The 22,593-nt window shown below is 34.6% G+C and overlaps 2 protein-coding genes across 2 annotated transcripts; both read left to right on the top strand.

Annotated features, from left to right (window-relative positions):
- Positions 1-4,079: 4,079 nt before the first annotated feature.
- LOC105552898 (olfactory receptor 8K1) lies at positions 4,080-5,152 on the top strand. The gene has a single exon (XM_011998724.1). The coding sequence runs from the start codon at positions 4,169-4,171 to the stop codon at positions 5,126-5,128; it is 960 nt and encodes a 319-aa protein (XP_011854114.1). The 5' UTR covers positions 4,080-4,168; the 3' UTR covers positions 5,129-5,152.
- An 11,077-nt stretch (positions 5,153-16,229) lies between these two features.
- LOC105552897 (olfactory receptor 8J1) lies at positions 16,230-17,288 on the top strand. Its single transcript, XM_011998722.1, has one exon. It carries the CDS (start codon positions 16,256-16,258, stop codon positions 17,201-17,203), a length of 948 nt encoding a protein of 315 aa, XP_011854112.1. The 5' UTR covers positions 16,230-16,255; the 3' UTR covers positions 17,204-17,288.
- Positions 17,289-22,593: the final 5,305 nt, after the last annotated feature.

Genomic DNA, 22,593 nt, shown 5'->3' with positions numbered 1-22,593 from the left:
GAAACTCAATCAAAACCGCTCAACTACATGGAAACTGAACAACCTGCTCCTGAATGACTACTGGGTACATAATGAAATGAAGGCAGAAATAAAGATGTTGTTTGAAACCAATGAGAACAAAGATACAACATACCAGAATCTTTGGGACACATTTAAAGCAGTGTGTAGAGGGAAATTTATAGCACTAAATATCCACAAGAGCAAGCAGGAAAGATCTAAAATTGACACCCTAACATCACAATTAAAAGAACTAGAGAAGCAAAAGCAAACACATTCAAAAGCTAGCGGAAGGCAAGAAATAACTAAGATCAGAGCAGAACTAAAGGAGATAGAGACACAAAAAACCCTTCAGCCTTGGAAAATAATTTTTGGATAAGTCTGCAAAAGCAATTGCAACAAAAACAAAAATTTGACAAGTGAGACCTAATTGAACTAAATTGCTATGCACAGTAAAATAAACTATCAATGGTGTAAACAGACAATCTTGAGAATTGCAGAAAATATTCATAAACTGTATCTGACAAAGGTTTAATATACAGAGTCTATAAGGAACTTAAACCAACCATCAATCAAAAAACAACCCCATTAAAAAATGGGCCAAGTTCATGAACAGGCACTTTTCAAAAGAAGACATACAAGTGACCAACACACAGATAAAAAATGATAATCATTACTAATCATCAGAAATGCCAATCAAAATCACAATAAGAGATCATCTGACACCAGTGATAATGTCCATTATTAAAGAATAAAAAAAAAAAACAAAACAAAAAACCGATGCTGGCAAGTCTACCAAGAAAAGAAAATGCTTATACACTGCTGATGGGAATGTAAATTATTTCAGCCACTGTGGAAAGCAGTTTGGAGATTTCCCAAAAACTTACAACAGAGCTACCATTTGACCCAGCAATTCCATTACCAGCTATACATTCAAAAGGAAAATAAATCATTCCACCAAAAAGACACATGCACACGTTATGTTCATCATCACACTATTCACAATAGCAAAGGCATGAAATCAACCTATGTTCCCATCAGTGGTGGATTGGATAAAGAAATAAGGTACATATACACCCTGGAGTACTATGCAGCCGTAAAAAGAACAAAATCATGTTCTTTGCCACAACATGATGCAGCTAGAGGCCACATTAAAGCAGAAACAGAAAATGAAATACTGCATATTCTCACTTTTAAGTGGGAGCTTAAACATAAACATAGGAACGATAGACACTGTGAACTACGAGAAGAGGGCAAGGGTGTCTGTTGAAAAACTCCTTATCGAGTACTAGGCTTGCTTACATGAGTGAAGGATCCATACCCCAAACCCCAGCATCACGCAGTATACCCATGTATCAATCTTGCACGTATATCTCTGTATCTAAAATAAAAGTTGAAAGTTAAAAAAAAAAAGTAATTACAGATGTTGGAAGGCATACTTTCCACTTATTGCTATTTGTTTCTTACATGGAATATTTTTGTTATTATTTTTCATCCTTTCCTCCATTTCAAGTTCTCTTTAAGTTTGTGGCTGAACTCTAAATTATGCATGGCTATGTCAAATGTCCACAAGGCTTTTCAAAGAATGACCTAAGAATTTTAAGCTGAATAATTCATAGGTGTCAGACTGAGAAGGAAGACATTCTAGTTCCAAAAAAGCTGGAATGTATCATCCTTGATCAACAACTGGGCACCCACTAGAGATTTCAGAGGCAAATGTTACTCCAAATGCTTCTGAGGGCTTGAAAACAAGTATCAAATACTGCTGACTGATCTTTGTTTAAAACACTTAATATTCTTTCAAAAAACAATACAAAAATATACAGCATTGATTAACACAAAATTCACAATATTCAGCATCCAATCACAAATACTAGGCATTTGAGAAAGCAGGAATATGTGGTCCTATCTTGGAGATAATTCAAGTAGATATTGAAATGGTATAATGATAGAATTAGCAAGCAAGGGCTTTAAGACAACTGTTATAAACATGTTCAGTAAACTAAATGATTTAACAAAAACATTCGCATTGTGAGGAAAAAAAAGTGAAGATTTAAGAAACAACAGATATGGGCCTTCTAGACATAAATATACAGTATTGGATATGAAAAATATACATTGAATGAGAACAATGGCAGATTAGGAACTGAACAAAAGATGACTTAAACAGTCAACAATGAAGACTACTGAAAACAAAGCCAGAGTAAAAATATACTGAACAAAAACCATGAAAATAGTCTTAGTGATCTGTAGAACAATAGCAAGTTATTTAAGTCATGTTTAATTTTAAGTCTAAGTGTAAAGAAGAGATTAAATAGTGCAGAAAATACACAGTAAAAAATGTTGGCCAGAATTTTTTTCTAAATGTATTAAAAAAAAACAAAATCCTAGACATACAAAAAGCTAAAATAATTCCAAGCAGGGAAATATATGCCATCAATGGATGTATTATCAAATATTATATAACATTTTTTCTAGAAATTCATTACTTCATTTACTTATGACTTGTTGGGGATTCTATATGTAATATTGGTATGCAATGCTGAAAACGGCATTTGTGATTTCCAGTCTTTAGTGATATGGCATAATTTGTTTTCTCAGACAAAGGCATAAGTACTTATGACTTTTTCTTAATGGAACATTCAGAGAATAATCAACAGATATTCAAGGTACTTTCCCTCGGGTAATTATGTACAGTTTGTTTAATCTTGAGTCAGATTAATACTTCAACACAATGAGTCTTAAGGGAGTAGAAAAAATTTAAATCCATTCTGTAGCCACTTATAAGGTCTAAAACAGTAGAAAGCAAAGCAGATTCCCCATTGAGGTAAGCAGAAACATTGGTCTTAGAAAATTTCTAAGGGTACATCCCTAAAGCAGGTTGTCACCAAAAATCTTGAAGGGTCCTATTCTCTGCAAAACTATTGCCTCCCTTGCAATATACTGTTCTGTCATCCATAGGACAGATGTGCAGACAGACCTGTTATACAGTCCCCAGTACTCGGGGCTGGTCATTATTTATGCCACCTTAGCTTTCAAATTACTTCATGCTTCAGTCATCTATTTTAACAAAGATCTTTGTCTATCATTATTTACCTGTGTCTTTCCTGTCTCCTTCTCACTTCCTGCCAATGAAGGGTATCTCTAATGGAGAAGTGGTGTGTTAGAGTGTTTATGAGAACATATTCTGAAGGCAGAATGATTTTATTTGAATCCTGACACTACAACTTATAATGTGAAAAATCTTTGTTAAATTATCCAACTCTTTGTGCCTCAGTTTCTTTTTCTTTTAAATGGGGATGATATTACTGCCTACTTCCTAAAGTTATTGTGTAGATCATATGAGTTAATATCTGCAAGTCACTTGCAAAATTGCCTAGCACACAATGGATTTCCTTAAATTCTTGATATTCATTTGTATTTCTCGATATCCATTTGTATTTCTCTATCCACTGAGCCCTTTTTTATGATTCTCTCTTAAATGTTCATGAATTGTAAGAACAGCCAGTTTTTTTTTTTTTCTGCAGAAGAAGGATGTATAATTGGGGGCTTATACATCTCCCAATTGCTCACTAGAAGGAGCAGTTCAATAGGCAAAAAGTTCAGATGTGGCATATGCAGATTAAGATATTATTAACAAAATTCTCAAATTATGGCATAAAATTTTGTTTTGGGGAAACAAGTTGAATTTATAGACAGAAGTATGGACATGTATATAATGGTCAGAGATTTCCTACTGTCTGATGCATTACTCCATCAACAGTTTCAAAAATCTTGTCTTGCTTTTTTCAATGATCAGCAAAAATGTAAAATTTAATGTGTAGACTTTTGTTTTACAAATTACCTGAAAATTGTGGTAAGCAGAAACAAAAGTGGTAGCTATTTTTACATACTTAAAATGACTCTGGGTCCAAAAAAGTGTATCATAGTAGCTACATCAAAACAACAACTTCAAAATATCTTGACCCTTTTAATTCACACTTTACCAAAGTTTTAATGAATGTGACTGTAGCTTTGTGTGGTTTTGACCTGATGGGAAGAGGAAACTCTATTTAGAATTTGAAATAAAGGAAGTACCTCTATTGCTCATATGTCATATTGTTAATTTTCTTAGAAGATAATATTTCAAATATAATAAATATTGGTTTTCTAGTTTGCACAGGTTACCGAGATGAACCACATAGTGAAACACAATCACACAGCAGTGACCAAGGTGACTGAATTTATTCTCATGGGGATTACAGACAATCCTGGGCTGCAGGCTCCACTGTTTGGACTCTTCCTGGTCATATATTTGGTCACAGTGATAGGCAATCTGGGCATGGTTATCTTGACCTACTTGGACTCCAAGCTACATACCCCCATGTACTTTTTCCTTAGACATTTGTCAATTACTGATCTTGGTTACTCCACTGTCATTGCCCCAAAGATGTTAGTAAACTTCATAGTGCACAAAAATACGATTTCTTACAATTGGTGTGCCACTCAGCTAGCATTCTTTGAGATTTTCATCATCTCCGAGCTCTTTATTCTATCAGCAATGGCCTATGATCGCTATGTAGCCATCTGTAAACCTCTTCTGTACGTGATCATCATGGCAGAGAAAGTACTTTGGGTGCTGGTAATTGTTCCCTATCTCTATAGCACGTTTGTGTCACTATTTCTCACAATTAAGTTATTTAAACTGTCCTTCTGTGGCTCAAACATAATCAGCTATTTTTACTGTGACTGTATCCCTCTGATGTCCATACTCTGTTCTGACACAAATGAATTAGAATTAATCATTTTGATCTTCTCAGGCTGTAATTTGCTCTTCTCCCTCTCAATTGTTCTCATATCCTACATGTTTATTCTAGTGGCCATTCTCAGAATGAACTCAAGGGAAGGGAGGTACAAAGCCTTCTCCACCTGTAGCTCTCATCTGACAGTGGTGATCGTGTTCTATGGGACATTGTTATTTATTTACTTGCAACCCAAGTCCAGTCATACTTTGGCTATTGATAAAATGGCCTCGGTGTTTTACACCCTGGTGATTCCTATGCTGAATCCATTGATCTACAGCCTAAGGAACAAAGAAGTAAAAGATGCTCTAAAGAGAACTTTAACCAATCGATTCAAAATTCCCACTTAATATCTTAATATTCAATTGCATAGTTGGGTATGATAATCTTTGTTTAGTTCTTTGTCAAACCAATTATAACATAAAAAAGTAGAAATATTCTATCTGCTTAGGTTTTCCTGTTTTTCTGGACAAAACATGTACTCTTAGAGCAACCCGTACTCTTTGCCACCTCATGGGATAAATAAATACTACAATCAGGTAATATATATCCTAAGCAGTTTTATCATATTGGAACTGCTACTATTTATAAATAAGGCAAATTAGGTCAAACTTAGAGTTGCAGAGTTAAAGTGAAAAGCTTATATAGTTCAAACAGAGTAAAAATAACCGGAAAATTAGTAATAGATATTTCATAGCAGGCACTAGGTATTAAATATAAGTAAGATTGAACCATAAAGAACATGTACGCTAGATAGGAAGCAAGAAAGTAAGTAAATATGTGATTATAACACAACATGAAAAGCTGTTTAGCCTGACCAACATGGTAAAACCCCATCTCTACTGAAAATACAAAAATTAGCCGTGCACGGTGGCATATGCCTGTAGTCCCAGTTACTCGAGAGACCGACAGAGGAGAATTTCTTGAACCTGGGAGGCGGAGGTTGCAGTGAGCCGAGATCACGCCACTGCACTCCAGCGTGGGCGACAGAGCGAGACTCCATCTCAAAAAAAAAAAAAAAAGAAAAGAAAAGAAAAGGCTGTGTAAACATTAAAGCTAAGAACACAATACATTATGCTACCTCAGAATGAGGTTTTTCAATCAGATTAAGTTAATATTGTATATCTTAGGGATAAAGTAGGGTTTTGATTAGGACTGATGAGAAAAATACTGGATTGTTCTAGATCCTCCTTGACAGATCCTAGCACTATTGCAAACACCGGTTTATGATAACTTCCCAATAAGCTGATTTAGAATTGGCAACCTGGGCAACCTGAAGATAAAGAAGTTATCTTGTCATCTACTGTAATGGTATCAATACAGAATTTTGAAAAATATATGGAGATGGTAACACAGATTAAAGAAAACTGATACACTCTAGGGTCACTTGCATCTTCATTCCTGTCTTCTTTGTCTCCTTCATGAGCCTGTCTACACAGTGGCATGGAATGTATTCTAACATAATGCTTCATTTACGTTGTGTACTCTCACTCAGCAAATGAATTCCTTACATCTTAGTATTCTTCCATTGTTTCAATGGGCCCCTTTTTTTTTATTTTAAAAATATATACAGTTTTCAAATTGTGCCTGTTTCAATTTAATCTAGTGTTCAAAGTAAAAATTGTGAGGAATTGAATCGAAAAATGATCCAAGGTGTCTTTATCCAGATCCATTTATTTTCTTTCTTTTTTTCCTTTTCTTTCACTTACTGTATTTACTTCATCTAAACATAAGCTGAACATAATAACAGTATACAAAATTGCATTATCCAATCATCAAATTTGTTTACCTCTGATTTTGATAACATCTGATCCTGCTCATAAGCATATTAATTTTTAGGAATCAATTTTACACTTCCAGAGTAATTTTTTTTTTTTTTTTTTTTTGAGACGCTGTCTCATTCTGTAGCCCAGGCTGGAGTGCAGTGGTGCAATCTCGGCTCACTGCAACCTCCACCTCCTGGGTTCAAGCAATTCTCCTGCCTCAGCCTCCTGAGTAGCTGGGACTACAGGTGCGCACCGCTATGCCCAGCTAATTTTTTGTATTTTAGTAGAGACCAGGTTTCACAGCGTTGCCCAGGCTGGTTGTGAACTCCTGAGCTCAGGCAATCCACCCACCTCGGCCTCCCAAAGTGCTGAGATTACAGGCGTGAGCCACCGTGCCCGGCCTCATAGTAGCATTTTATCTTATAATGCACAAATATAACTCTTTGGTTTTGTGTATTTTCCCTTCCCAAATTCTACAATTTCTATCCCTTTCTATAACCCACAACTAAAATTAAATAATATGAATAGCATTCTGTAATACCATCCATACAAGAAAGGCTTTTAAAAAATCATGCTATATTATGTTCCCTGCAATTTTTTTTTTTTTTACTTTAGAATTCATCAGCAGAATTTCTCTTGACCAATAAAAATTCTTTTTTAAAATTTTTTAATATCAGCGTATAACTCTGGAAAACAGACAAATCACTTTGTACTTAGCCATTCCTTGATTGATGAACTTTGGTTGTTGACAGCTTCAGTTATTTAAATTGCCACCAAAAACATATGCTGTAATAAATACCTCATAATTATAAAATAATGTACTGGTAATTTTTATTTCTAAAATAAATGTATACGGTTATTTCACATTCTAATAATGTGTTGTTGGGTAAATACTTTGCATACATAAATTACAATTTTAAAAATTTTTAAATGAGAATAAATGCCATTCAGTGTTATTTTTTCCAAGAAGTGTTTCCTCTTTTGTCCATTTTTTAATGAAATACTAACATTTTAAGAATGAAGTACTAACATTTTTATGAACACTAACATTTACTAATATTGCATGATAAAAAATGCAAAATGACAATAGGTGTCTAAAATCAGCTATTTGATGTCATAGATAAAATATAGATGGTTTTCAAGCATTACATTCTTTTCTACAAAACGTTTACAATATTCCAGACTTAGTTGGACACTGCTATTTTGCCTAATAGTCACAAAACACACATTCTGATTACAATTATAATCATGAGTAGTTGAAAAATAATGCTGCCAACCTATATAAAATTCCTTTAGTATTTATACATTCTCAAACTTCTTCCCAGAGTTAAAACTTTGAGCTGTATTGTATTTATTTTCATTCCATGTCTAATTAATGACTTGGTACACCAAAAGCTTTTACCAAGGATATTTTAATATATCTGTACTTTCTAACGTTTATGTGACAAGAGTTGAACGGTCCTAATGATGGATTGCATAAACTCAACTTCCAAATATTTCTAAAAGCCCATGAGGCTGATTTCCTACATAGGCTCTGTAAGGAATTTCTTCAATTCTCTCTCCATGGCTTTTTTATTCAGACAGCAAGACACACTCCTCTTCAAGGAATTTTCTCATAGAATTTAAATTTTCTGCATCAAACGTGAAGCCATTCTGGCTTTAAAATGTTGAAAGAGTTAGCTCGATGGAGGAGAATTATCTCCTTTACTGTCTTATCCTAAGCATCCAAGTGGTTCATCCTTCATCTAACACCATAGGATTGAGACCAAGGTACACTTTTTAGCTAAGCTCAATTTTAAGGCACCAATTGTAGTATTAATTTTAATAACTGCAACCAAAGGTGACTGTTTTAAGAGTAGACAGGTGTAGACCCAGCCTCATGGCATGAAAGTAAGGTTCCCCATATCTGGCTTTAGATCTGCTTCTATATGACACAGAAAAAAATTCAGAATAGCCAAAATTATCTTGAAAAACAACAAAATTAGAGCACTCACAATACCTACTTCATGAGCTCCTACAAACCTCCAGCACTGGAGATAATGCAGCACTTTATAACCATAGATAAATAGATTCGTGGTACACAATGGAGTCCAAAACACATGTATGTACAGATGTTCGATTGATTTTTTTCCTAAAAAGCCCACTCAATTTATATGATACCTTAGACACATATAAATATCACCTACAAGGCTGTAACCAAAAGGCAATCAAACAAAAATAGGATAAAATATGTTCCACATAGTAAGTATTAATGGTCAATATGCACATGATAAAGAAGACCAACATCCTCAGCTATCAGGGAAATGGAATTACAGTAACAGTGGGATACTATTTTCCATCTACTAGTTTGAGTAAAATTTAAAATATTTCATTACCAAAGAGTGAGTGTCAACCTGATCCAGAGTATTAGCTGCTGAAATTATCACACTTGCTGATTACCATGTACAATGGTACTTCACTTTGGAGAACAGTGTGGTGGTTATAAATAATGTTAAATGCATTACTACCACATGTTTCCAGAGTTCACCTTCTGGATGTTTACCAAAGGGGAATGAAAACATGTCCAAAAAATGTATACATTCATGTTATTGATAGCTCTATTCAAAATAGTATAAAATGGAAATATTTCAATTGTTCATAAACAAATAAAAATATAAATTGTGCTATAATCCTAAAATAGAATACTACTCAGCAATAAAATGGAATGAGCTATTGCTATATGCAGCAGCACAAATGAATTTAAACAGCATTAACCAGACACAACCTACTATATTATTCATTTTACACCAAGTTCTAGAATAGGTAAACTAATATATGGTGACAGAAACTACAGCAATTTTGAGCATGTGAATTCCAATGAATTAAGGTTTTGCTACCAGTGTCAGCCATTTACTCTCCCACTAATTGGGATTACTTTTTAAAAGAGATCTTTTCCCCTGATATACAAACTTTATAAAATCTTAGAAGAGGGGTGGTTGCATGTCTTAATGCTGGGAAGCGGCAACTTTGGGGTGGAACTTACTGAAATGGATTAAAAATTTTGCCTTGTTTCAGAGCTATAAAAATTTTATGTATCAAAAATTATAATAGCCTTAAATTGAGTATAAATAATATTTAAAAGCATGTGCATATGTGATTATTTGTGATGTTATTTGTAAAAAAGTATATATACATATGTTTGAAGTGTTGAAAGAAAACTAGTACTTTATATTCTTTATCATATCACTTTTTGTAAGTGTTGAATATATTCTTATTTGTTTTTCCATGTTCTGTTTTGTGGCCTTAAGAAGTGTTTTAAACATATCTGAGTGCATAAAATAGGAGAAAATGCCCCTATTTGATGCTGCATTAGATATAAAACTGTGTACATATATTAAAAAATAACAATTGTATCCTGAGATATAGTATGGAGGAATTTACTGCAAAGAGACATTGGGGAACATTTTGGGATGATTAAAACACATTATTTAAATGTAAACTATATATAGTTGGCATTTTATTGTATGTAAATTATTGCTCTTTTTACAGAAACCAATATAATATGGCCCTTTTATTTATTTTTCTGGGTTTATTGAGTTATAATAGGCAAATAAAAATTGTATATATGTAAGGTGTACAACATGACAATTTTTTATTTTGTTTTATTTATTTATTTATTTATTTATTTACTTACTTATTGTAGACATGGAGGTCTTGCTATGTTGACCAGGCTGGTCTTGAACTCCCGGGCTCCAGCCATCCTCCTGCCTCAGACTCCCAAAGTGCTGAGGTTACAGGCGTGAGCCACTGCACTCGGCATCTAATGTTTTCATAAACATATATATTGTGAAATCATTACCAAGATGAAGCTAATTTACATACCATTGTCTCAGGTAGTTAATTTCTGTTTGTGTGGTAAGAACATTTAAGATCTACTGTGTCAGCAATTTTCAAGTGTACAATACAGTCTTATTAACTATAATCACCATGCTGGACATTAGAGCTCCAGAACTTATTCATCCTCCATAATTTATATTTTATACTTAACTTATATAATTTACATTAAACACTTACATGTAACATACTACATTATGTAACTTACACTTTATACTCTTTGATCAACATCTCCAGTGGCTCCTACTCCTCAGCCCCAGCAACCACTTCTACTCTCTGCTTCTATGAGTTTGATTTTTTTTAGATTCCACAAAAAAGTGTGACCATGAAGTAAAACGTTACCCTTTTAATACTATCTTTAGTTGGGCTCTCAGAAGCTTTCCTCAAATTTCTATATAATTTACATAATTAAAATTTTTAAAGAATATATGATTATATACTAAACATATCCCATCATTTACTTAACAAATTTCTAAACTGTGTATTTAGTTTTCAGTATGTTATCTCACTGAAAAAATAATCTTATGAAGATCTTATTTATGTATTTAAGTAACTTTTATTACTTCTGTAGAACAGATTTCTAGAAGCAGGTTTTCTTCCCAATGAAGATTCCATCTTTTCAGCTGTTTAGGGTCTAACATGAGCGGTTTAGAATAATTATCTTCCTCTGTTCATGACAATTTTTCATTATTCAGCCAGCAAAACCTCTTTCTTATTCATGTTTTAGTCTTTCTTGTTATGGACTAAATGGTCTATCTCAAAATTCATGCATTAAAGCCTTAATCACTAGTACCTCAGAATGTGACTGTATTTGGACACAGAGCCTTTAAAAAGGCGATTAATTTAATTAGGGTCATTTAGCTGGGTCCTAATTCAATAAAACTGGCACCCTGATAAGAAGAGAGATTAGGACAGAGAGAGGGAGATATACCAGGCACATAAATAGACCGAGAGACAACGTTGTGAGGTGAAAAGGCGGCCCTCTGCAAGCCCAGGTGACAGGCCCAGAAGAAACCAAACCTGCCGAGACCTTGAGATTGGACTTCTATCCTTCAGTACTGTGAGAAAACAAATTTCTACTGTTAAGCCACTCAGTCTGTGGTATTTTGTTATGATAGTCTTCAATACACCTTTCATCTTAATTTCTTTACCCAGTCCCAACCACCACCATCGGGAAACCAACACAAAATAACTCAAGGTGAATGTTTGTTTTCTTGTGTTCTTACAAAGCATACAATAGTTTTCTATGTCATTGATTTATACTGTACACAAATGTCATCATGCTATATATCTCCATTTTCTGCTCTAATTTAAGGCCTATAGGAGCAGATCTTTGGATCTACAAAGGGGACTTAATTCCTAAATATGATAATTTCCCCAAGGCATATTCCTTTCTAAACAATTCTATTAGTCATTACATGGATAAAAATGCATACATACTAAATGTTTAGTGTTTTAAAAAATGCCTTTGTTCATCAAGGAATTATGTTTTATACTTTGAAATAAGACGTGGAGGTAGACAACAGAGATAGTGACATAATAAATATATTATTTATAGATACAGGTTTTTAAAATCTGATTGTGATACCATCAGCTTCTGGTTCTTACATATCCCATCTTGCAATAATGAATCTCCGAATGGAAATGAATTACTTTAAAAGACACAGTTTAATCTCCGTGACCCTTAGCTGTAATGCACTTGAATTCACTTCAATAATACAGAATAAACACAGACTACCAGAAGGACTCATGGGGTGTCTGATTGACTTTCTAGAGGGAGACTTTGTTAAGAAACCAGTCCCATGTGGCATCTTCCCCAAAGACATAAAAGGCAATGTGTAGATACTTGAGTTGCCTGTGCTTCAGAATTAAGGTCTCAAAGATTTTTAAAACCCCATTACCTCTCATTGCCACAGCCATGTATAGACTCTCATTAAGAACCTGAAGCAGATTCTCCTTCAGAGGTAGGTGGAAAAGACTTATCTGTTTTGTATAGTGACCGTTAAAAGATCCTAAACCATATCTTAAAATGATCCACTTCACTTTTATTTTGGAAGACACTGGGATTTATGTATAATCAAATAATACAATGCTTAAACTAAAGTTTGTTTTTAGGATGTATAACTCATTTTAGGAATACGGGGCATCAAATATGATCAAGCTATTTATGCTTCCAAGTTAGAAATGACATCATTATGTCTCAGATACTTAAGTAAATTATGTCACTGCTGAAAGTATGAATTTTTGCTCAGAGACTGATCATATCATTTTTACTTTTGCAATATTATTTACAATAAAAATTGTATGTTGCACAGGATAACCGATGAAAGAAAATTGGATATACAACTACCCAAAGTTAAAATGATGCCTCTTTTTTTTTAGAATACAGGCATAGAATGCAAGTGTTCTCAGAAAAATTACCCATTCAATGTGATAATATACAAGCAAATATACGTAGAAGCACAGTATGTAATCCAGTGCAGTAATAGAAAATGTTTAAACCACCTATCTTGTCATAAAATAAATCTGTCAGCATTGTAGTTCAGAAGAAATAGCAAAGAAGAACTTCCATTAGATATCAAAAAGAAGAACTTCAATTTGCGGGGAGACATTTCCAAAAGCAGGGGCAAGACTTTAAGATAAACTGCCCAACCCTAGATTCCAGACGTGATGGGACAAAACTTTACAATATTATCGAGATGAATACAGAAAAACTCACTGCCTGGGTTGCCCTTAGTTTAACTAACCTAAAATAGAATATTCAAAAATAAATTTACCTTCTTTTCATTCTCCCTCAGATTGTGTAACAAAATAAAAGCCTAAGTACATGGAAAGTATTCAAAAAACACACTTTTTAAAAGGCTATTATTGTTGACTAAAACTAGTAATAGGAAAAAAATAAGAACAGTTTTTTAAAGTTAATGGCTATTATTGTTAGACATTAGCCATAAAACACTGTACTAATTTAAAGATAACTCATTGGGGTCTGAGAATGGTGGCTTACGCCTGTAATCACAGCATTTTGAGAGGCCGAGGCAGGTGGATTACCTGAGGTCAGGAATTCGAGACCAGCCTGGCCAACATCCCGTCTCTACTAAAACTACAAAAATTAGGCGAGCGTGGTGATGTACACCTTGTAGTCCTAGTTACCTGGGAGGCTGAGGTTTAAACCTGGGAAGTGAAAGTTGCAGTGAGCAGAAATCGCGCCATCGCCCTCCAGTCTGCCTGGGTGACAGAGTGAAACTGTGTCTCAAAAAAAAAAAAAAAAGAAAAAAGAAAAGAAAAAAGAAAAAGAAAAAGAAGACAATTCATCTATCTTTCTACTCTCTCAATTCATTAGTATTTTTGAAACGATTGAACATGCCTAGAGAGTAATCAGAAATGACATTTTTGAATACTACAAAATTAAAGTTCATTAGCCTCATTTGATGCTACCCTCATATCCGGTTTTTAAATGTATGGACCCACTGCTACAAATGGGGGACAAACTTCTTTCAGAGAAGATTCTACTTCTCCCCCGGCCCCCCCTCCAAAAAAAGAAAGCAATCTCAGGAGAATCAATACCAGTGAGGACATGGAGGGTCAGAAATAAAAATATTAATGCATGTTTGGTAAGGCAGATGACCAGAAAAGTCACGTGAATCTGATGGTAAATGAGGTAAAAGCATATTTTAAATATTGTAAAAAATAGCTTGGATAACATAACTTAATTGCACCAAATGCCTTAATGACTGGCATTCCTACCAGTCAATCTAAAAGAACCAGGAAGGATACAGTAATTAATGAAAGTGCTTGCTCTAAGGAAGTAGAAGAGTGAGGTGCATAAAATGGGAAAGTATTCATAGAAATTGACAAATGTGCAATCTTGATATTTGAAAGAGAAAATTACAGGATGAATATAATTTTGTGATTTTAAAATGATTACTTTTAAGAATTAATTATTGGATCTTCAAATAAAACATAAAGCCAGTAAAGCACTAGGTTTCATCAGAAACAGAGTAGCTGATACAATCTGCAAGCATTCATATTGGCTGATAGCTGGCATGTTTGCTAAGGGGGACAACAAAGTGGCTGAAGGCTGCAGATGGAATACTAAAACTGCAAACCCAAATGTCACCTTCTCAAGAAGGCCTTCCCATCTTAAAATAAAAGTTGAAAAAAAGAAATGAAAAATAAAAAAGAAACTGCTAAAATTAAAAAAGACTTTCCCCTAACATATCACGTGAAAATATTCTCCCAAGTTATCATAATGTATCTTCTGGTTTAATTTCTTTATTACACTTACTGCAGTGTGCAATAATCTTGTTTATTTGTTTCTTTATCAGATTTTTGTATGTTTCCTATCATTGGAATAGCAGGTCCATAAGACGAGGGATGAGCAATTTATCTGAAGTTTGCATGTTACCAGAGTAAGGAATTCAATAAACAGGTGGTAAATAAGTAAATAAATAAATAAATAAATAAATAAGAAGACTATTTTTAAAATCAAGAAAAAGTGTGATGTTTGGTTTCAGAATCAAACTGAGATCAATATTAACAATGTTAGGAATTATTTTGGTTCACTTCATTCTTTTTTCATACTGCAGAATAATTTTCTATTTTTCTTTCTATTGGATCTCTTTTTTAGAAGGAGAAAATAAGTGAACAGCTTTGGGATTTTAAAATTCAGACATTTTTAATGATATACTGTTAACTCTCTGGAACTTAACTCCACATTTTTAGGTATGGGACTAAGACAGGATTTCTTTGGGCCAGGTCCCCACGCCAGCGGAACTATAAATTATAGCAGAGAAGGCACTCTAATTGGCTTAGGGGTAGGTGGTGATCCTAAAAATAAAGAACTCAAGGGAAATATTTAGCCATATTAAAATAGAATTTAATTCATATGTCAAATATAAGCATTGTAGTTATCACAGAAAATCTCTAAAATAACAATATTTACTCATTACAGTAATGAAAATATAAAAAATACAAAAAAGATGAATTGAAAATCAACTAAAAGAGCAGATATGCTTTACAAGTGGTAAAAATGATATCTAATTATATAAATAAAAATTGTGATTAAGCATAGAATACAATGTGAAAACTATGAGGAGCTGTACAAACTTGTGAAATAGAACAAAATAAGAAATGAGAAAGAAGGAAAAGATAGCAGTATACAGTAAGGCATAATGTCAAGAAATTACAAAAATAATAAAATGTTCACTGACATTATTTTTGAAAGCTAAAAAGAAAATATGTCACCTGAAAAATAGATCTGAGGACATACCTGCATGTATTTTAGTCAGAGTTAATTTAAAAAAGAGAGAAAAAGCAAACAGACATGGATGATAAAATGTGTATCTAATACAGATTATACAATGATAGAATAAAGAAAATGGAGCAGGATAGTATCTGCAATCATCATTCTTAAGAAAAAACAAGAAGTCTCAGATTTAGAAATTGGATTATTTGCAGACATGAAATGCCTCAAGCCTGTCATGCTCAATGCAAATGATATAAAATATTAATTGTGGCTTCAGCTGTTTGCAAACTAAGAATATACTCATATTTCAGTAAGATTGTGAGGAAGTAAGTCCTCAAAAATCTTTCATGATGTTGGATCATCTCTTAATTTATTATACTTTTCCATACTTGCTCTTTCTCTCTCCCAAGTGATTACCAAGTTTACTTATTAGACCTAGAAGCTTGAGTTTAATAACTGAGTTAGATTAATACATAATTCAAAGAAATGTTACCAAGGAATTGTGCTAGCCATATAATGGCAGTCATACAGATAATTCTTTAAAGTTTTTAATCTCTCTTTTCCCCCAAACAGATGAATTTGCAAACTCTTACATGGCTCCTGAAAATTTCACCAGGGTCACTGAGTTTATTCTCACAGGTGTCTCTGACTGTCCAGAGCTCCAGATTCCCCTCTTCCTGGTCTTCCTGGTGCTCTATGTGCTGACCGTGGCAGGGAACCTGGGCATCATCACCCTCACCAGTGTTGACTCTCGACTTCAAACCCCCATGTACTTTTTCCTGCGACAGCTGGCTATCATCAATCTTGGTAACTCTACTGTCATTGCCCCTAAAATGCTGATTAACTTTTTAGTAAAGAAGAAAACTACCTCATTCTATGAATGTGCCACCCAACTGGGAGGGTTCTTGTTCTTTATTGTGTCGGAGGTAATGATGCTGGCTGTGATGGCCTATGACCGCTATGTGGCCATTTGTAACCCTCTGCTCTACATGGTGGTGGTGTCTTGGCGGCTCTGCCTCCTGCTGGTCTCCCTCACATACCTCTATGGCTTTTCCACAGCTATTGTGGTTTCATCTTGTGTATTTTCTGTGTCTTATTGCTCTTCTAATATAATCAATCATTTTTACTGTGATAATGTTCCTCTGTTAGCATTATCTTGCTCTGATACTTACTTACCAGAAACAGTTGTCTTTATATCTGCAGCTACAAATGTGGTTGGTTCCTTGATTATAGTTCTAGTATCTTATTTCAACATTGTTTTGTCTATTCTAAAAATACGTTCATCAGAAGGAAGGAAAAAAGCCTTTTCTACCTATGCTTCACATATGATGTCAGTCACAGTTTTTTATGGGACATTGCTATTCATGTATGTGCAGCCTCGAAGCAACCATTCATTGGATACTGATAAGATGGCTTCTGTGTTTTACACGTTGGTGGTTCCTATGCTGAATCCCTTGATCTACAGCCTGAGAAATAAGGATGTGAAGGCTGCTCTACAGAGATTCATGACAAATCCGCACAATTTTTTTAAAACATTGTAATTTTAAACTGTACAGGTAAATGAGGAGAGAGTTAATATAAGCTGCCATTATGTAACAGAAAATGTAGGAAAAAGAAAAGGCAGGGCGCTGACTTACAGGTACATAAGCAATCATAGGAATTACAAGAAGATACAATTTAGGGAACTTTGAATTAAAAAATAAGCTGAAACTCTTTAGTTGTGAAGTTAAGTTAGAAAAAAAATGTTATTCACCAGTTCTGTCTGGGATTAAGCAGGTAGACAGTTTGAAATAAAAATGGTTTCCAGCAGTTAGAAAAAACATAAATTTAAAAAAGTTAAATAAGTTTGAAAGAAGCAAAATAATACGGTGAGAGAAGTAAAACTGACTTCCTTATTCTTTGGCTTCTTTCACTGCCCTCTAGGTATAGTTGGGTATAGTAAATCAGTTCTTGAAAAATTGAAATTATAGATGATTAAGATCCTTTTCTTCATCTAAGTTATCAAAATTAAACTAACAATCTTATTTAAAATAAAATTTTCTAAAGATTTCTTAATTTTGTTCTAAGAATGAAATGAATACTAGCAATGAATTTATATTTTGAATGCTAACCAGAATAAGATTATAATAATTTTATTACACTTAACATAATTTATACAATTTTTTATTGAGAGACACAGAGTATCATAGTTAATATGCTTTCAGGCTGAATTTGATTTATAAACTCCATGGATTCTGTACAAATGTTCCTTTCTCCTTACTCTAAGTATTATTCTTCTTTAGTGTACAAAATGAATGCCTCGCATTATGATATTATTATACATTAAGTGAAACATGTTAATGAAAGTTTCTTACATAATTGGAAATAAAAATAAATTCATTTTATAAAAATTTTGTTCTGCTTTCTGATAGCTCTTGTTCACTGAGTGTACATTTAAATTTCTTGTACAGCTTTGAATATGAGGGGACCCAGCTGTATTTCAGAATTAACAGATCAGAATCATAAGATAAAGGTCATAAATTAATATGTTAATAAGCTTCATGAGGAATTTTTGACATGGAACTCTTAAGAATGGATCTTGGGGCTGGGCACGGTGGCTCATGCGTGTAATCCCAGCACTTTGGGAGCCTAGGCAGGCAGATCATTTGAGGTTAGGTGTTTGAGACCAACCTGACCAACACGATGAAACCTCATCTCTACAAAAAATACAAAATTAGCATGGTATGCTGGTGCATGTCTGTAATCTCAGCTACTCAGGAGGCTGAGTCAGAAGAATCACTGGAACATGGGAGGTGAAGTTTGCAGTGAGCCGAGATCTCACCACTGCACTCCATCCTGGGGGATGGAGCAAGACTCTGTGTAAAAACAAACAAACAAACAAACCCCCCCCCAAAAAAAAACAAAAAAGCAAACAAAAACTATTACATCCTATGTGTATGTTCACCTTATTTATAAAGGTGTTTCAGTGTAGAGGAGTTTCTTCAAGTATAGAGAGTAAATCTTAAGTAATGATAATTATGATTCATCAAAAGAAATATAGGAGAGTGGAGCCAGATGTTGGAATAGGATTCTCCAGGGATCACTCCCCAGAGAACCATCAATTTGAACAAATATCCATGCGCAAAAATATTTTCACAAGAGCTAAGGAAACCAGGAGGAGTTTGCAGCACCTGATTAGAGCATAGTAATAAGAAAAGATGCATTGAAGAGAGTAAGAAGAACAATTTTACATCACCCACATCACCTCTCCTCCAAACCGAGGAAGCACATCATAGACAGACACACCATCTGCTTTGGAAAAATAAAAGAAAGTGAGCATAGGATATGTTTTGGTCCCCAACATTGGGACTACTATAGTAAAATCTAGCACCTGGCAGCCCCTCATGACCCTGAATGCAGGCTGGTAACTCCTGACTGAGGTCTGAACCTCCTGAAGACTGAGTCTCCTGGCCTGGCCTGGTGCCAGGCATGAACCTATAGGCGTGGCAAAATGTACCTGATTTCTTACCTCACTGATGGCTGATTACACTGGTCTTGGGCTCTGGGCAAATCAGGCCTTAGTGGCAGTGGACTTTGAGTGTACGCCAGTGCTGGACCAGCCTCAGCAGTCACCAGGATTCTAGCCCCAGGATGCACTGACCACAGCAGTCTTGGGTTTAGGGTATCACCTAGCACTGTAACAGCTGCCATGGTCACAGGATTAAGTTCAATGCCACCACAACCTGCCCAAAATTTATAAGCAAGCTTACAGTTTAAGAGTGTTCCCAGAAAAGAATTTCCCAGACTGTGAAGACCAAAATAAATAATGAAATGCTTCCCATCATAATGAAGCCCAGGACCCAATGTCTTCACTGCCTAATTTTACCACACATTATAAAGCAAACTAACACCAATTCTCAAACTCTTCCAAAAGTTTAAAGATAAGGGAGCATTTCCAAACTCATTATACAAGGCCAGCATTATTACCCTGATATTGAAACCAGAAAAAGACACAAGAAAAAAAGGAAACTACAGGTCACTATCCTTGAGAAACATACGTGCAAAAATTCTCAACAAAATACTAGCAAACTGAATTCAATAAAATACTAAAAAAATAATCTACTATGATCAAGTGGAATTCATTCCAGGAATGCAAAGATGGTTCAACATATGCAACTCAATAAATGTGATACATCACATTACAGTAAGAAGAATGAAACCGTATGACCGATTCAACAAAGACAGAAAACACATCTGACAAAATTCAACATCACTTCATGATAAAACTCTAAACATATCAGTATAAAAGAAATGTAACTGAACACAGTAAGACTCATACATGATGAGTCCACAGCTACTATCAAATACCTATCAAATACTTGGTCTTATTCATTCTTTCTATGTTTTATACCCATTAACTATCCTCACTTCCCCCCTTATCCCCCTACTACCCTTCCCAGTCTTTGGTAATCATCCTTCTATTCTCTATCTCCATGAGTTCAATTATTTTCATTTTTAGCTCCCATAATTAAGTGAGAACATGCAGTTTGTCTTTCTGTGCCTAGCTTATTTCCCTTAGCATAGTGATCTCCAGTTCCATTCATGTTGTTGTAAATGACAGGACCTCATTATTTTTTTATGGAGAAATATTACTTCCTTCATTAAATACAATAACTATTAATTTAAAAAATTATCATTTAACCTAATGTGATGATAAATTAATGGAATATTATTTTTATGTGTTCATGTAACCATATTGGACATTTCTAGGGAAGGAGAAAAATTATCTTTTGAAATAAATTTACAAAATATGTTTGGACCTCTGTACAAGCTGTGTACCTAGTGCTATGAAGAATGTCTCAGAAAATGCTTGATTTTATTTGGACCCTGAAGTACAGAGTGAATGTTAAACCACTCTTTGTGTAATGATCAAGTTGTATTTATGTTCCTTTCAAACAAAATGTGTTGAAGAAACTAACAATACAATGAGTACAACTTTTTTGGGGAAGAAATTCCTGAATATCTTTCTTTGTTTTATTTTATTTTAGAAGGGATCTTGCTTTGTCTCCCAGGCTGGAGTGCAGTGGTGTGATCATAGCTCACTGTAACTTCAAACTCCTGCACTTAAGAGATCCTTCTGCCTCACCTCCCAAACAGGACGGCAGACATGTGCCACCTACCATGGTTTTTTTGTTTGTTTTTTTTTTGGTAGGGACGGGGACTCACTATGTTGCCCAGGCTGGTCTCAAACTCCTGGTCTCAAGCAATCCTCCCACTTCAGTCTTCCAAAGTGCCGGGATTACGGCATTAGCTGCCATGCCCAGCCTGAGTACTTTTCTTAGTCTTCAGAAGTTTCTTCATAAAAGCATTGAGTAGATATTTTCCAATCCTGTCTGTTTCATACTTCCTCTCTCTTGTGAATCAGGGTATATGGGTTCCATCTATTACTTTCCTTTATTGCTGACCTTAAAAAAAATGTAAAAAATAACAAGATAATGCCTACAGCAATTAAATCATACACTGTGAATTTACCATAATATCTCTGAAAATTTAAACATCAGTATTACTTTTTTAAATAGAAAAAGGTGATTGTATAAAATAATTATTTATTAAAGGAAATGAGAAGCCTTGCTTGAAAGGAGGGATGAAAAGGTGTAGTTAAATACGTGAAATACATGGAATTAGTTCCTGCAGCCAAACTATTCAGTATGATATAATACCGTAATGGTGGATAAATGACATCATCCCCTTTTCAAATACTCATAGAGGTATACAGAACAGACAGTAAATGTTAATGAATGAAAATTTAAAAATAAATCATTTATTAGGTCTGAGGAACCTGAAAAGGAGTGCAGAATGTGACAAAACAATACATTGTGTTAAAAATGCACAAAACACACCAGGCCTGGTGGCTCATATCTGTAATCCCAGCACTTTGGGAGGCAGAGGTAGACATATCACTTGAGGCCAGGAGTTCGAGTCCAGCCTGGTCAACATGGAAAAACCCCGTCTCTCCTAACAATACAAAAATTAGCTGGGAGTGGTGGCCTATGCCTGTAATACCAGCTACTCAGGTGGTTGAAGCAGGAGAATCACTTGAACCCAGGAGGCAGAGGTTGCGGTGAGCCAAGTCTGTGCCACTGCACTCCAGCCTGCAAGACAGAGTGAGACCCTGTCTCACACACACACACACACACACACACACACACAATCATGAAACAATTTCTCTGGAAGGGATGGGGTAAATGTGCTGACCTAAGTAACATCTAATAGAGTGTGAAAAATTAAAGGCAGAATGAATGAATGAACTATACATTATACTGTAATTATAATGTTGTGTCTCATAGGGATATGTTTTAACAATTTTGAAACAAGTATGATTGCATACTAGAACTGAACAGTTAAATAAATGGATGGCAGATGGTTGGCCCCACATTTCACATTATTGGAGTAGGAGGTTACAGATTAGCAAGCAGAGTATTCTAGAGTGATCCATGTGATAAGGGATTAGTGTTAACGATGAAATGAACTTATAATCAACTTAATATAAGTACTAGATAGAAATAATTATCGATATGTATTTACAACATATATGAGTGAGTATCCAGAGTTCTACCTCCTTCATCTGTCAGCTGAGAAGGCCTAAAGGTATGTCAACAATTCAGTGCAGCAAACAGACTTAGAACCCAAATAATAGTTTCTAATAACAATATTCCAAAAAAGGAGCCAGGGCTCCTTTGAGACTTGACTAGGAAAGGGTGGGACATTTATGTAATGAATCCAGAGCATATTATAGTTCCAGAAGTTAAGGAAGCACTGAACGAAAGTGAGAGAGAGAGAGAAAGGTAGGGAAGAAGTAAGGAAGCAAACAATAGATAAACACGATGATGGAGCTATGTCAAAATAACACAGGTGCAAAGTGAAAGAGCTTTCAATGAATAAAGTCAGAATA

Source organism: Mandrillus leucophaeus, unplaced genomic scaffold (assembly GCF_000951045.1).
Source record: "Mandrillus leucophaeus isolate KB7577 unplaced genomic scaffold, Mleu.le_1.0 Scaffold578, whole genome shotgun sequence".
NCBI classification, from domain to species: domain Eukaryota; kingdom Metazoa; phylum Chordata; class Mammalia; order Primates; family Cercopithecidae; genus Mandrillus; species Mandrillus leucophaeus.
This window is presented reverse-complemented; position numbering and strand designations above follow the sequence as displayed.